At 54.3% G+C, this 11945-nt stretch overlaps 2 protein-coding genes across 4 annotated transcripts in view; both read left to right on the forward strand.

Moving 5' to 3' along the window:
* Window positions 1–551: 551 nt before the first annotated feature.
* Window positions 552–8748, forward strand: LOC119112058 (46 kDa FK506-binding nuclear protein). The gene is made up of 6 exons (XM_037236035.1): window positions 552–583; window positions 962–1100; window positions 2196–2294; window positions 2984–3143; window positions 3403–3669; window positions 7466–8748. The coding sequence occupies exons 4-6, from the start codon at window positions 2999–3001 to the stop codon at window positions 7840–7842; spliced, it is 789 nt and encodes a 262-aa protein (XP_037091930.1). The 5' UTR covers window positions 552–583; window positions 962–1100; window positions 2196–2294; window positions 2984–2998; the 3' UTR covers window positions 7843–8748.
* Window positions 8749–10658: 1910 nt separating this feature from the next.
* LOC119112060 (fructose-bisphosphate aldolase) overlaps window positions 10659–11945 on the forward strand; it is a 15584-nt gene continuing 14297 nt past the window's right edge. For all 3 annotated transcript variants that reach the window (XM_037236038.1, XM_037236037.1, XM_037236039.1), the window contains exon 1: window positions 10659–10788. The gene's annotated coding sequence lies outside the window, so the exon portion shown is untranslated. The remainder of the gene's footprint in view (window positions 10789–11945) is intronic.

The following is an 11945-nucleotide window of genomic DNA, read 5'->3' on the forward strand; positions in this document are numbered from 1 at the left end:
GGCGACACGGCGCCAGGACCGGACAGCAGGAGACTAGGGGCGCGCGGCCGCGCGTCCGGCCGGCCGACGCCGGCGGCTGGCGGCCCAGCCTGCCGGCCGAGCTGCGTGTCTATCACGAGTCGGCGCTACGGGAGCGCGCGGCGCGCCGGCCGCTGCTGCCGCCGCCGCCCGGCTGCTCCGACCTCGAGACGGAAACGGACGGCGAGGAGACGGACGCCGCGCCGCTGGCCGTGCGCCGCTACCGCGAGACGCGCCGCTTCTCACGCTGCTGCCGGCTACTGCTGCTGGAGCTGCGGCGGCGCGCCGGCGAGGCGGCGGCGCGTCTCTGTCGCCGCCTGTTGCGGCCGCCGGCCGCCGCCATCGCCGACTCGGAGCGGCGCCGCCGCCTTTTGGCGCGCCAGCGGCTGGAGGCGCGACGCCTGCTCACCGCCCTGGAGGAGGCCGGCCAGCGGCGCCGCCAGCTGGCCGAGCGGGCACCACAGGCGCGGCTGCTGGTGTCTGCGGCCGCCGCCTTCCCCAGCCGCACGGCGCAGCTGCTGCCGCCGCGTGAGGCGGCCGGCCGCACGCAGCCCGGCCACAACTGGTACGGTCGCCCGGCAGACGCGTCACCGCGCCCACCTGCCGCTGGTGCTGCCCAGTGTTGGGCGATGAGTGCTATTAGAGATGGCTCCGACATGGTCTCATGCGTGGGAATGCCAGACTTCATAAATGGCGTTCTTTTTCACTGCGAGGAATCAGCTTTTGACGTCCACCTAGTTTGTCTGAACGTATCCCAAATACTTATTCTCAGTTGTTTGAAGCCCCGACTCGACCATACCGCTGTTTGCTGCCACTGCAGTATCGTGGCCACAGTGGCATGATGTCGTGTGTTGGCGCCCACTGTCAGCTGGTGTCAGGGGGGGGGGGGGGGGGGCGCGGGCGGCGCTGAGTTCACTGACCAGTGTGAGTGGTGCTGTTGCAGGAGTCGACAGGCGCAGCTGGTCCGGCGGCCCTGCTGCCACCAAACTGGTACAAAGGGCGCCTGTCCACGGACGGCGCTCCCCTGCACGCGCCACTGCGCCCGGCACATCCTTTACAATGTGGATCAACTGCTGTTCCAGGTACGTGCGCCCGCCAAGCCGTTCGCTGTCAGTTGTGGTGTCGTGAGGTTTGTGCATGTTCTGGTGCATTCTCTTGATCTCATTATCTGGCGACCCCGGGACCAATGTTCGTGCAGTGGACTCACGTCCCCATATGGGGAGGGGGGGGGGGGGGTCAGCGAGTGGGTTGCAGTGTGACCGGCTCTTACATGGTCCTTTCACAATACGTTCAAAAGGCGACCTCGATTTATGTACTGCGTCGTCCCGGACCCGTCTCCCGTCGAGCCCACGGACCGCAAGACCGCTGACTGCATCCAAAGGCCTGCTGAGTAACTCACTGGTGTTGTATAAATACGCGCACATGGCAAGCTCGCGTACGTGCTTAAAGCGCCAAGGACGCGCTTTAGCCAGGCAAGAATCGGCTCGGCGGAGGTTGTGAGAACAGTGGAGAGGCCCCACGCCTTAAGTAAGGAACATAAGAAAATGTCATTACGACGAGGTTTGTGTAGGCTAGCTGTAGATATCGCTGGCTCTGAAGGTGCGCAGATCTGAGGCCAATATTCCGGTATGGCGGAGTCTTAATGTATCGATCTGCTTGTGCGGGGATGTAAAACACCAACATAGGCCAGCGCGCCAGTATAAGAGTCCATAGTTGTGTATCCGACTGAAAAAGGACATCCAGCTGGGATTTTGCGCTAAATTGAATGGAGTGCAGCCCGACTGGCCGGATGAAGCCGTGTGGATCTTCAGCCTGGCAGCCACTGTGTGCTGAGTACATGTATCCGAGAATGCGGGAGCCCGTCAAGTGGAGGTCCACACGCAATGTGTGGCGCCGCGCGCCGCGCGGTGCTGAGTAACGCCTGACGATGGTCCACAGGCCGGTCTATAGCTGGTGAAGCTGCATGCTCCAGTTACCACGTGCCAGTCCACGTGCTATGGCAAAGAGGCTCTCTGGGAGCTGATCGGCTACCGTCCATAGTGGCGACGTCTGAGCCGCCCGCCTCGGCTCGCGGGATCTCAGCGCTGTTATGCCAGCTGTGTCGTTACCACTGACCGTCCGTCGGGCTGATCGGCTCCACCTAGGCCGTGCGTTGAACACAATGGTCGTGCTTTCAGCATTGTACAGCGAAGTTCTCGGACAACACGCAATGCTGCGCACCGGTAATCGACATCAAGCACGAACTACCTCTATGTGAAGAGCACGCAAGGAAGCGGGTAAATGTGGCCCTCATTGTGCTGCAGTAACGGACTTGTCCTGCTAGAGGATGGGCTGCGGGTTTGGCCGAGGTCGTCCCTCTAACTGCACGTGACACACGTCAACCTGTAAAAGGCCTTCGCCCGAGGCTAGTAGCACGTCTTTGTTAGCAGATGTTCGGCTTCACACTCCACGCGTGGCCGAACCTCAGGGGAGCCGCGCCGGCTCGTGACCAACTGGGTGCCGCTGGCGCAAAGGCGGTGCGAAGACCAGAAAGGGCCTTGGTAGACATTTTTATTAAAGTGTTCGGTATGAAAGGCGAAAAAGTGGGCGCAGTAAAAATGTGTTCATGACTAACTGCTTACATACAAATTTACGACATCTCTTCTCTTCTCTTCTCATCATCACATCACATCACATCACATCATCTCTGCTCTTCGTTCACCTTTGTGTCTCAATGTTTATGCCAAGTCGTCGTTTGGTGGGGCCTTCTCCAGGGCTGTAGCGTGCATTGGAGCATTAGCTTCCTGCGAGTCGCTGTAAAAGTTGGGAACCGGTAATATTTATGTTCTATTAGCATTGGAGAAGAGTATTAGGGATATTGTGGGCGCCTGGGTAGAAAACTGATTGTAGTATGAGATGGTTTCCATGTTTGGAAAAATCGAGCAGTGGGAAGACTGTTTTCATCCCTCCGCCTTTGTTCACGTAGGATAACTACGAGAGAATGGCTGAGAAGACGCGACGCGAGCCAAAGAAGAAGTCTCGCTCGATCAAGCGGCCCAAGCGGCGGAAGAAGGCCAAGAAGAAGACGCCGCCCCGCGAGTCGACGCCGACGGGACTGAACCGGCAGACCAGCTGCGACGACGGCAGTGAGTCAGGCAGCACTGCCGCCCGCCGTCTGCAGGCTCACTATGGCGACAGATGGTCAGCGGTTCGGGCACGGCCGCTCTGCCGCATGATTGTGCCATGCACACCATATTCAGCTGCCTGTGTTGAGTGGTGATTGAAAACTCCCTTGGTTCAAAGTGAAGTACATTCGATGATACGTTTTCTTGCAGTACACTGTCCTGACTTTTGTTTTACGGTATCTGCGGCCAGCTTGCTGACCACTCCATTTCCTCCGCCCAGGCTTCGGGGAGCTGGATGCGGACATGATCGACGATGACGAGGAGGATGCTGAGGAGGACGAGGATGACTTGGAGGACGAGGAGGAAGATGACGACGACGAGGAGGAGGAGAGCGGCGCAGCGGCGGGTGGCAGCGGCAGCGGCGAAGCGCGCGCCGAGCCCGAGCTGGATCGCAGTCTGGAGCTGCACCTGGGCACTGTCTTAGAGAACGAGTTCTCTGAGGTGCTGAGCAAGCTGCCCGACGAGGCGTTCACCGAGCTGTTCTCCGGTGAGTGCTGCCGCGCGGCTGGGGACGGCCGTTGCCGGGACTGGCTGTCAGGTGGCAGGGGACGGCTGGGGACGGCCGTCGCCGGGCTGGCTGCCGGGCGGCAGGGGACGGCTGGGGACGGCCGTCGCCGGAGCTGGCTGTCAGGTGGCAGGGGACGGCTGGGGACTGCCGTCGCCGGAGCTGGCTGTCAGGTGGCAGGGGACGGCTGGGGACGGCCGTCGCCCGGGCTGGCTGCCGGGTGGCAGGGGACGGCTGGGGACGGCCGTCGCCGGAGCTGGCTGTCAGGTGGCGGGGGACGGCTGGGGACTGCCGTCGCCGGAGCTGGCTGTCAGGTGGCGGGGGACGGCTGGGGACTGCCGTCGCCGGAGCTGGCTGTCAGGTGGCAGGGGACGGCTGGGGACGGCCGTCGCCCGGGCTGGCTGCCGGGTGGCAGGGGACGGCTGGGGACGGCCGTCGCCCGGGCTGGCTGTCAGGTGGCTGGGGACGGCCGTCGCACGGGCTGGCTGCCGGGTGGCAGGGCGCTGGTCGCGCGACTCTCATGTCGGAGCCTGGCAGCGAGACTGACAGGCAGACACCGATTCTGGGTATCCACGTTTCTGGTTCAACAGTCCTGGCATTCAGTTAACTGCACCTGAATATCTGAGAGACGTTTGGGCTTGATTTTCGTCCTGGTCTGCCATTTTTCATAAGGCAGGCTCAAAGGTGGGGGAAAAGGTCGATGTGACCCCTCTGCTGTTCCCAAACTCCGAACGATAGCTCCTCGAGAACATACAGTGGATTGGTTTCAATAAGACCTCGCGGTTGGTAATTACTTGTATGTTGCTAGGCCAATAGTTGATCCTATTTAGCCAGGTCAAATATCAAATTTTCTGGGATAGCTCACCATTATCTGCTTTTATATTACCACCTTACTATACCGGGTTTACATGCTGATATGTGCACCACGCTATCCAGCGACATGAAACCGAAACAAGCGTGCTCTTTGTTTAATTCCGAGTACAATGTTGCGCATTGTTGTGTTTCGAGCCCATTCTCGGGGTGTAGGGCTCCGTAATGTAGCAGTGCTGGCCCGCATGGTGTAGGGCTCCGTAATGTGGCATTGCTGGCCCGCATGGTGTAGGGCTCCGTAATGTAGCAGTGTCGGCCCGCATGGTGTAGGGTTCCGTTAATGTAGCGATGCCAGCCCGCATGGTGTTGGGCTCCGTTAATGTAGCAGTGTCGGCCCACATGGTGTAGGGCTCCGTTGATGTAGCAACAATACTAGAGACACCTTTTGGTGTCAAAACACATGCAAGGATGCTTCCTAGGGCTCTGAAAACGCAGTGCGCGACCGCCCGGCGCACTGGAGATGATCCTTAGAAAACCTGGTGTGGGGGGGGGGGGGGGGGCACTGACCCCACATCCGCGGGGGGGGAGGTAGGGAACTTATTTTACATTGGTCCTTAAGTTCCTTTTGTAGCTCACTCCATGGTTATGTACCAAGGTGATGACCTTTAGCAAATGGATCTCCTTTGGCAAATGTGTCGGACTGGTTTTGCCAGCAAGGGAAACGTCATCATGGTAGCAGCTACAATGCAGGATATACATTCGGAAAAAATGTACTGCTAAAATGGCTCATACCACTGGCGTCAACCCGCTCTGGAGTCTGGTGGCCATTGGCGTTCGTATTCATTTGATCCTAGATGTCATGTATGTGTGTATTTTTCATCGATATTAGTCGCAAGGTGGTATTGACACCAGCTGCCCCTAAAACACAATGCATGCACTACTTGTTAAAGCGTGCAGCTTACTAGCGCGGGCGTTGAACAAAGACATGGTGACAAGCGAGGAGAACGCGAGATCAATCGATCCGGACTTGGGAGCTGAACTGTGAGGCGAGGCTCCCTTTTTACGTAATGATCCGAATCGATCGCTGATGCAAGCAAATTTGGATGGCTGTTCGTAAAACCCTGCGAAGTAGGCCAATCATTTTGTATCCTCGAATCTGGAATCGAGTTAACCCGATGAATAAAAATTGATACCAACGCAATAACCGTGAGAAGGCCCGGCTGTAGTGTCATTAGCTGGTAACGGGCAAAATATTAAGCGGCTACATCTGGGAGGCTACAAAGCAGCTGACGTTGCACAGAAACAGGCCGCGCAGGACATCGGTCATCCGCGCAGCCCATTCATCGCTGCTTGTGGTGGCGAGCATTATGTTTGTCACCTAAAGCACCGGGTATTTCGCCATGAATGATGAATTTAAAGATTAATAAATTGAATGAAATCAGGGGATTGTGTGTGTTTGAGTGTGTTTAGGTTGTGCAAGCCTAAATCATGCATTTAGGTTGGACCGTCATTTCTGTGAAATTGTTTTTCGTTTCCGTTGTCAGAAAGTGCCTGAAGGCGTAACGGAAACATATAGCATTATCCGTCTTCAGTCGGTGATGCTCAATATCCTCTGATGATAGTTACAACTTTCTGATAAATATGTGGTGGACTTAATAAATGTTGTGCGCTTTTTGACATTCCTTATCAACATTTACGACCGGATGCGTGTTTCAGCCTCGTTAATCCTGATGTAACGGAGTCAAGTGGCAAGGACAGAATATTATGTGATTCTGGCCTGCGCAAAAATCATGTCGTTATCAAGCTTGCCTCACTTAAATTCATGTTATGCTAATTCGCTCGCGGAAAAATCACATCTGAATCAAGTTTGCTGCGCTGATATTCGTCGCTGCTTTCGACTCCTTACCTGAATTGGGCCAGGCGCAGGCCTGCCACCGTTGACCGAATATGTGTCATATAAGTGCACAGCCTGAACTAACGATCAGCGATCAGCGATCGAGGACGCTCCTTAGTATGCATAGGATAGTATTCACAGTGTGTGGTCTTTCTAAAGCGGCCCCGCGGCAGGTGTTTTGCAAAATTTGGAGGAAAAAATGACGTGCGTGAGGTTGCTCAAGCGCAACCTTAAGCTCGAGATGTTTTATGACAAATTGCGAAGGTAGTGTTTAAAAAATGGCCATGCCCACGTCACTACGTTTGATACTCTTATTCACCCCCTTACTTCGACACCGTTTTGCCTGGCCTGTGTTTACCGGCGCGTGGTTGGACATGGATGTTGTAGCTGGCTAGCCATGTTATTTAAAGGCAGTGCTTTGCATTTGAAGACATTGAAGTGAGCATCAGATGTGATGAAATAAGCCGTTTTATAGCGACCGGCTTGCTTTGAAGTAGAAGAGACTGCTCTGGACAACGCAATTGCTCCGTTTAGTAAATATGCTCCTCGGTGCATCATTGTTCGATGACGTCATCGTATCTTGCAGAATATTAACTAAGAACCAATTGACGGCTGTTATATCTGGAAATCGTGCTCACGAACGCCAGATATGGACGACCAGGCCCTCATGTTTTATTGGCCTTGATCGCCGCGCGGCTTATGACATGGCAGGATTTGTATGCCGTTGCCATGACGTCATGAATGGCAGGGTGGCTCTGTAATACTCGAAATCCTCACAAATGTTTTTCCTATTTTTGTGTGCGTCTAGCTCAGAAGCTAGAGGAGTATAGGTCTTACGAGGACCAGGGTTGTGAACGGCACCAACAGATTTTCAAGATGGCTATTTCAGTTCCGCATCCCACACAAATGTGGAACACCCCCTTTAAGAGAATTAGAGAATGGAATGATCTCGTTACCATTGGCCCGCTGCTGTTGCATGTGTCCATGCGCGTATACACGCGCTGGAGGCGGGAGGGGGCAGCCACCAGGCGGATCCACGTGGCGCATATTTAACAACTAGTGGTGTGTTTCCAGACGCACACGCCAGTGACCTGGTGCACAAGGAGACCGAGGAACTGGAGCGAGCGCTGGAGGCCGTCGAACGCGAGTCGGACGCCCAGGGCTCTAGCGGCGCCACGCCCAAGGTCGAGTTCCCGGTAGCGACGGCAGCAGGCGGTAGCGAGCCAGTCGCCACTGCTGCACGCCACCACGTCCTGAACGGCAACCCCAACCTGGGGTCTGCGGAGATGGAGGAGAGTGTTTACAACCAGCTGGCGCAGGGTATCAGCCTGGAGCACGCCATCAGCAACGTGCTGAACGGCCAAGAGATGAACACACTGAACCAGCTGCTGAACCATCTGGGCGAGACGGTGATTCAGGACGCGGACAACGCCACGATCTCAGCCAGCTAGGAGCGACGCTTTTCTCATCCATATCACTTGATGTACCCCTCATCAGCCCATATTCGCGCATGTAGGCACATGCTCTAGGTGTTAAGTCATTGCCCGTTGCAGCGGTCGCCCTGGCTCGGAATCTTCTGGCATCCTCAGTAGCCCTCACTAAACGTACTTATTACGAGCTCCTTGTAAAGACAGTGGCACATGCGCTGCATTATGGAAAATGTCGCAGGCTCTGTTATTGTGAAGCATGGTACTGGTGCACAGCTTGCCTTTGTACTGAATTGGTCATGTACGCTGATGATCTTGGTTCCTTTCTTTCTACACTGTCGGTTTTACGCCTTCGCCAGTGGAGTTGGCTGGCGGACGTCGGCCGGTCTACGTACGTAACTTTGTGGCTGTGTTTTGGTTTTGCAGGTATTATTTCTCACTGTACGTAATAGCTTGCTCGTCGACCTGTTCCACTTTTCTTTACGTCTGAGGCTCTCCTCCAATCAAAACCTCGTGGATAGGGTGGGCATTGTGTTGAGCGGCGCGCCGTGGGGGGTTGCGCGTGTCAGGCGTGCTGCTGTGATGCCGGGGGAGTGGCCGCCGCGCGCTCCCCCGGCGCCGACTCAGTGAGCCGGCGGCCGGCTGCTCGCCGCCGCGCCAGGCTGCATGTATTTATGGTCGTGTAGTGTTGGGATGTACGGTGGCTCTGGTGTCATTATTGAATGTATCACAGCTTTGGAGTGGACGCCTTTGGTGCGGCGTGGTACTGGGCGGCACGGAGGCTGGCCGCACCGGCACGCGGCTGGTGCTCGCACGCGAGGTGCGCACCGCACCGGCATCAAATGGAAGCGTTCGACGACTGCCAGCTAGGCCGGACCATGTGGGGCTAGCGTGGCGCAGTTTTTACAACACAATAAAAGACGAGGCATGTTACTTGAGCAGACGACAGGCACGCAGCGAGGCCGTCTGGTCGCGTCTCAGACCTTCGACAGCGTTGGAATACACTGGTGCTCTGGAACGTAGCTGCTGGTTTGTCGCGCTTTACTTGCACTGCAATTATTTTGCAAATGTATTGTCGTCCCACACACAATTCCCAAACTTACGCTCATACTCTCATCTCATACTCTCAGCACGAAATCAATGTGCATGACCTTGGCGACCACTAACAAGCTGGTGTGTGATACAGAGGAGCTGTTTTATCAAGACAGCTCATAAGGCCATTGACTAAGACGGATAGTCGTTTCGGATGCCTACGGACCATGCGCTTCGCGTAAGATCAGGCGTTTCGCGCGCCACGCCGATGCCAGGGATTGGCATTTAATTGTTAACGTGCTCGTATGGAAGTTAGTTTGTCCCCCCCCCCCCCCAAGGTATTTCTGCAATGATTTCCTAACGGCACGGCGTAGCCGCGCCAACTTTTGCATAGCTGTGTACAACTGATTAGCGGATCGGTGGGGCGTCAACATTTATATGTACCTTTAAGGTCGCTGACCCACGGCAGGCTAAAGTTGGGGAATGGAGATGGCGCAGACGTTTCCGGGAATCGTTCAATCTCATGCCATAACGGAGTGTTCGCCGAAGTCATACGTCCGTGAGGTAGTTTCTTAAACAACACGATTGAATCTGATTCCATTGCTCTAGGGTCAGGTATGGAGGTCAAAATCGACCTGTGTTTTTAGTCTGGAGCTTGCTGTAATGGATGGCTTCAGATGATCATTTCGAAGTTATTGATAACAGGAACCGCATCATACATCTTTCATAGACATCTTACGTCAGAATAGATTCCAAATCAAAATGACGCGGGTCAAAATTGTGTTCTTAGGAACACGCTGCCTAGTGTCATCCTTGATGCTTCTTCAGATGCAAAAACCAGAGCAGTCTTGTATGATTTTGGTTCCAATGATCTCGGAAAGGTGAAATAAAGTAACCGACCCTAAATAAGAACCAGTGACCTTTTGCTTAGAACAGGCATCTAGGTTCGTGGTGGTTGCACAAGACGGTATGGAGAACTTCCGACACCAATCTGGAGTTTACCGTTGTTTGGCCTCATTTGACCGAAAGGTCATGACTTAAGAACCTCGATTCTGACACGAGTGAGTCCATGTACAAGCCAACACACCGTGTGAATTTGTTGACTTAAGTTCACTTAGTCTCTAATATCTCAGAGGGGGGTCATATTGACCCTCGCCCGGGCGAATGCTATTCGACCGGCCACCCGGGCGCGCCTCAATGTCAAATCCGACTGGTGCGCTATTTCAACCAGTCTTCAGGCCACCAGAGACCTTTCTTGTCGCTATGCAATTTTGGATTCAGCAGTACGCTTTTCACAACACGCGTTTCACCTATACGTACCTTTCACTTCAAAACGCTCATCACTGCAACACGCTCCCCACATCACTCCGGCCAGCTGTGCTGGGTGAACAGCAAAACAAGGGTGTTTTTTTAAGATGTTAGCATGTTTCGTGCACGCGGCTTTACTGCGCAGTCACACTTGTAACGTACTGGAAGTCTCTCGCAACCTCAAGGCCCGCGCCTGAATAACCTTTAAGTAGCGGGTGGGGCGCATGGACCAGACAGCCCCCGTCGGACGCGTCCCTCTTCGGTAGCTACTCGGCGGGGCATGAGAGGAATTCAGTTGAAACAGGGGTTCAGCGCTCTTAATTTTCCTATTTTAGCTTGGACCCTGGTGGTTCGTACACAAAATAAGACAAAACGCTGGTAAAACACCACACTCTAAATTACTGTAGCGTTTCAATCGGGCGCATTCATCGGTGTTACTTTCCCGCGCTAACACAGTACCAGTCACTCCGTGGTACTAGTTTGACTGCCCATCTCTACGCGTTTGACCTTGCTGTGCTCTTGAAGTTGGGGGCAGGAACTGGGATCGGTCTCTGATTCGCTGCTGCTGTCGGGTGGTGGACGTGGTGAGCTCCGGTCCGGTTACGAAGTCCCCTTCGACTATATTCCCTGGTGAGTATACTATGTATACGAGCTGCCGGAGACAGTGTTCAGGTAATGTAGAGCGTAGGCTACCGTTTCTCGTGCGGAGAAACAGCAAAAAATGCTTTTCACCAAGGGAAATGACAAGCCTCATTTCAACGTGCTCTCGCGCCTAGAAAAATCCTTGCATCTCCAGGATGTGTTGATATTCCACATGTCATTTCATTAATTGTAATGCAGCAGTCCACCAATCTGGTCATGTGTGTTACACACTTGCTCTGATAGGTGCTCCCAGTTGGTGGGGCAATTCCACACTTTTATTCCATCCCCAGGCAGGTACCTATCTACTAAGCTGTAAAACCTGTATGTTGCCCTAGACATGTTTAGTGCAGCAGGTCCAGGTAACATTGCTATAACTTCAAGGCATGTATGCCATAACTTTGAGTGTGTTTGGTGCACAGCAGTCACCAATTTGGTGCAAAGAGAGGCAGTGCTTCAAGCCATTAAGATGTTTCAAAGTAATTTCAAGCAAATATCCTCTGAAAACTTTTTCACTTAAATTATCTGAAAATTAAAGCACACCCCCAAGTTGTGTTTGCTGCAAAGCCTTCAAATTAAGTGGCATGTGCATATAGAATATGGGGCAAGCAGATTTGGGACCTCCTAAGAAGATCTGGGGCCTGTATCCTATTCCCATTTTGCAACTCACAAAAAGCCATGATTGTCTCAAATTTCACAGCTTTACAAGACTGGTGTGATGTAATAATATGCTGTCATGACAACACATCTTCTTTTGAAGTATCAGCATTGTATTTTGGGATAGCCAGCCCAGCCCCAGGGCTGGTGGTGGTGATATGCTTTGGGTGCTGAGCTCAGTGACTGGTGGTGGTATAGTGATTGGTATGCTGACCTCAGGGGTTGGTAGTGGTTTGGTGGTCAAGGTGCAGAGCTGAGGGGTTGGTGGTGGTGTGGTTAGGGTGCTGAGCTCAGGAGTTGGTGGTGGTGTGGTTAGGGTGCTGAGCTCAGGAGTTGGTGGTGGTGTGGTTAGGGTGCTGAGCTCAGGAGTTGGTGGTGGTGTGGTTAGGGTGCTGAGCTCAGGAGTTGGTGGTGGTGTGGTTAGGGTGCTGAGCTCAGGAGTTGGTGGTGGTGTGGTTAGGGTGCTGAGCTCAGGAGTTGGTGGTGGTGTG

Source organism: Pollicipes pollicipes, unplaced genomic scaffold (genome assembly GCF_011947565.3).
Source record: "Pollicipes pollicipes isolate AB1234 unplaced genomic scaffold, Ppol_2.1 Scaffold_7261;HRSCAF=8764_pilon_pilon_pilon, whole genome shotgun sequence".
NCBI classification, from domain to species: domain Eukaryota; kingdom Metazoa; phylum Arthropoda; class Thecostraca; order Pollicipedomorpha; family Pollicipedidae; genus Pollicipes; species Pollicipes pollicipes.

Bases quoted from the DNA above. Each gene is read 5' to 3' on its own strand.
- LOC119112058 (XM_037236035.1), top strand. From the start codon at position 2,999: ATGGCTGAGAAGACGCGACGCGAGCCAAAGAAGAAGTCTCGCTCGATC. The intron at 3,144-3,402 runs GTGAGTCAGGCA...TCCTCCGCCCAG, and splicing joins GACCAGCTGCGACGACGGCA to GCTTCGGGGAGCTGGATGCG. The intron at 3,670-7,465 runs GTGAGTGCTGCC...GTGTGTTTCCAG, and splicing joins GTTCACCGAGCTGTTCTCCG to ACGCACACGCCAGTGACCTG.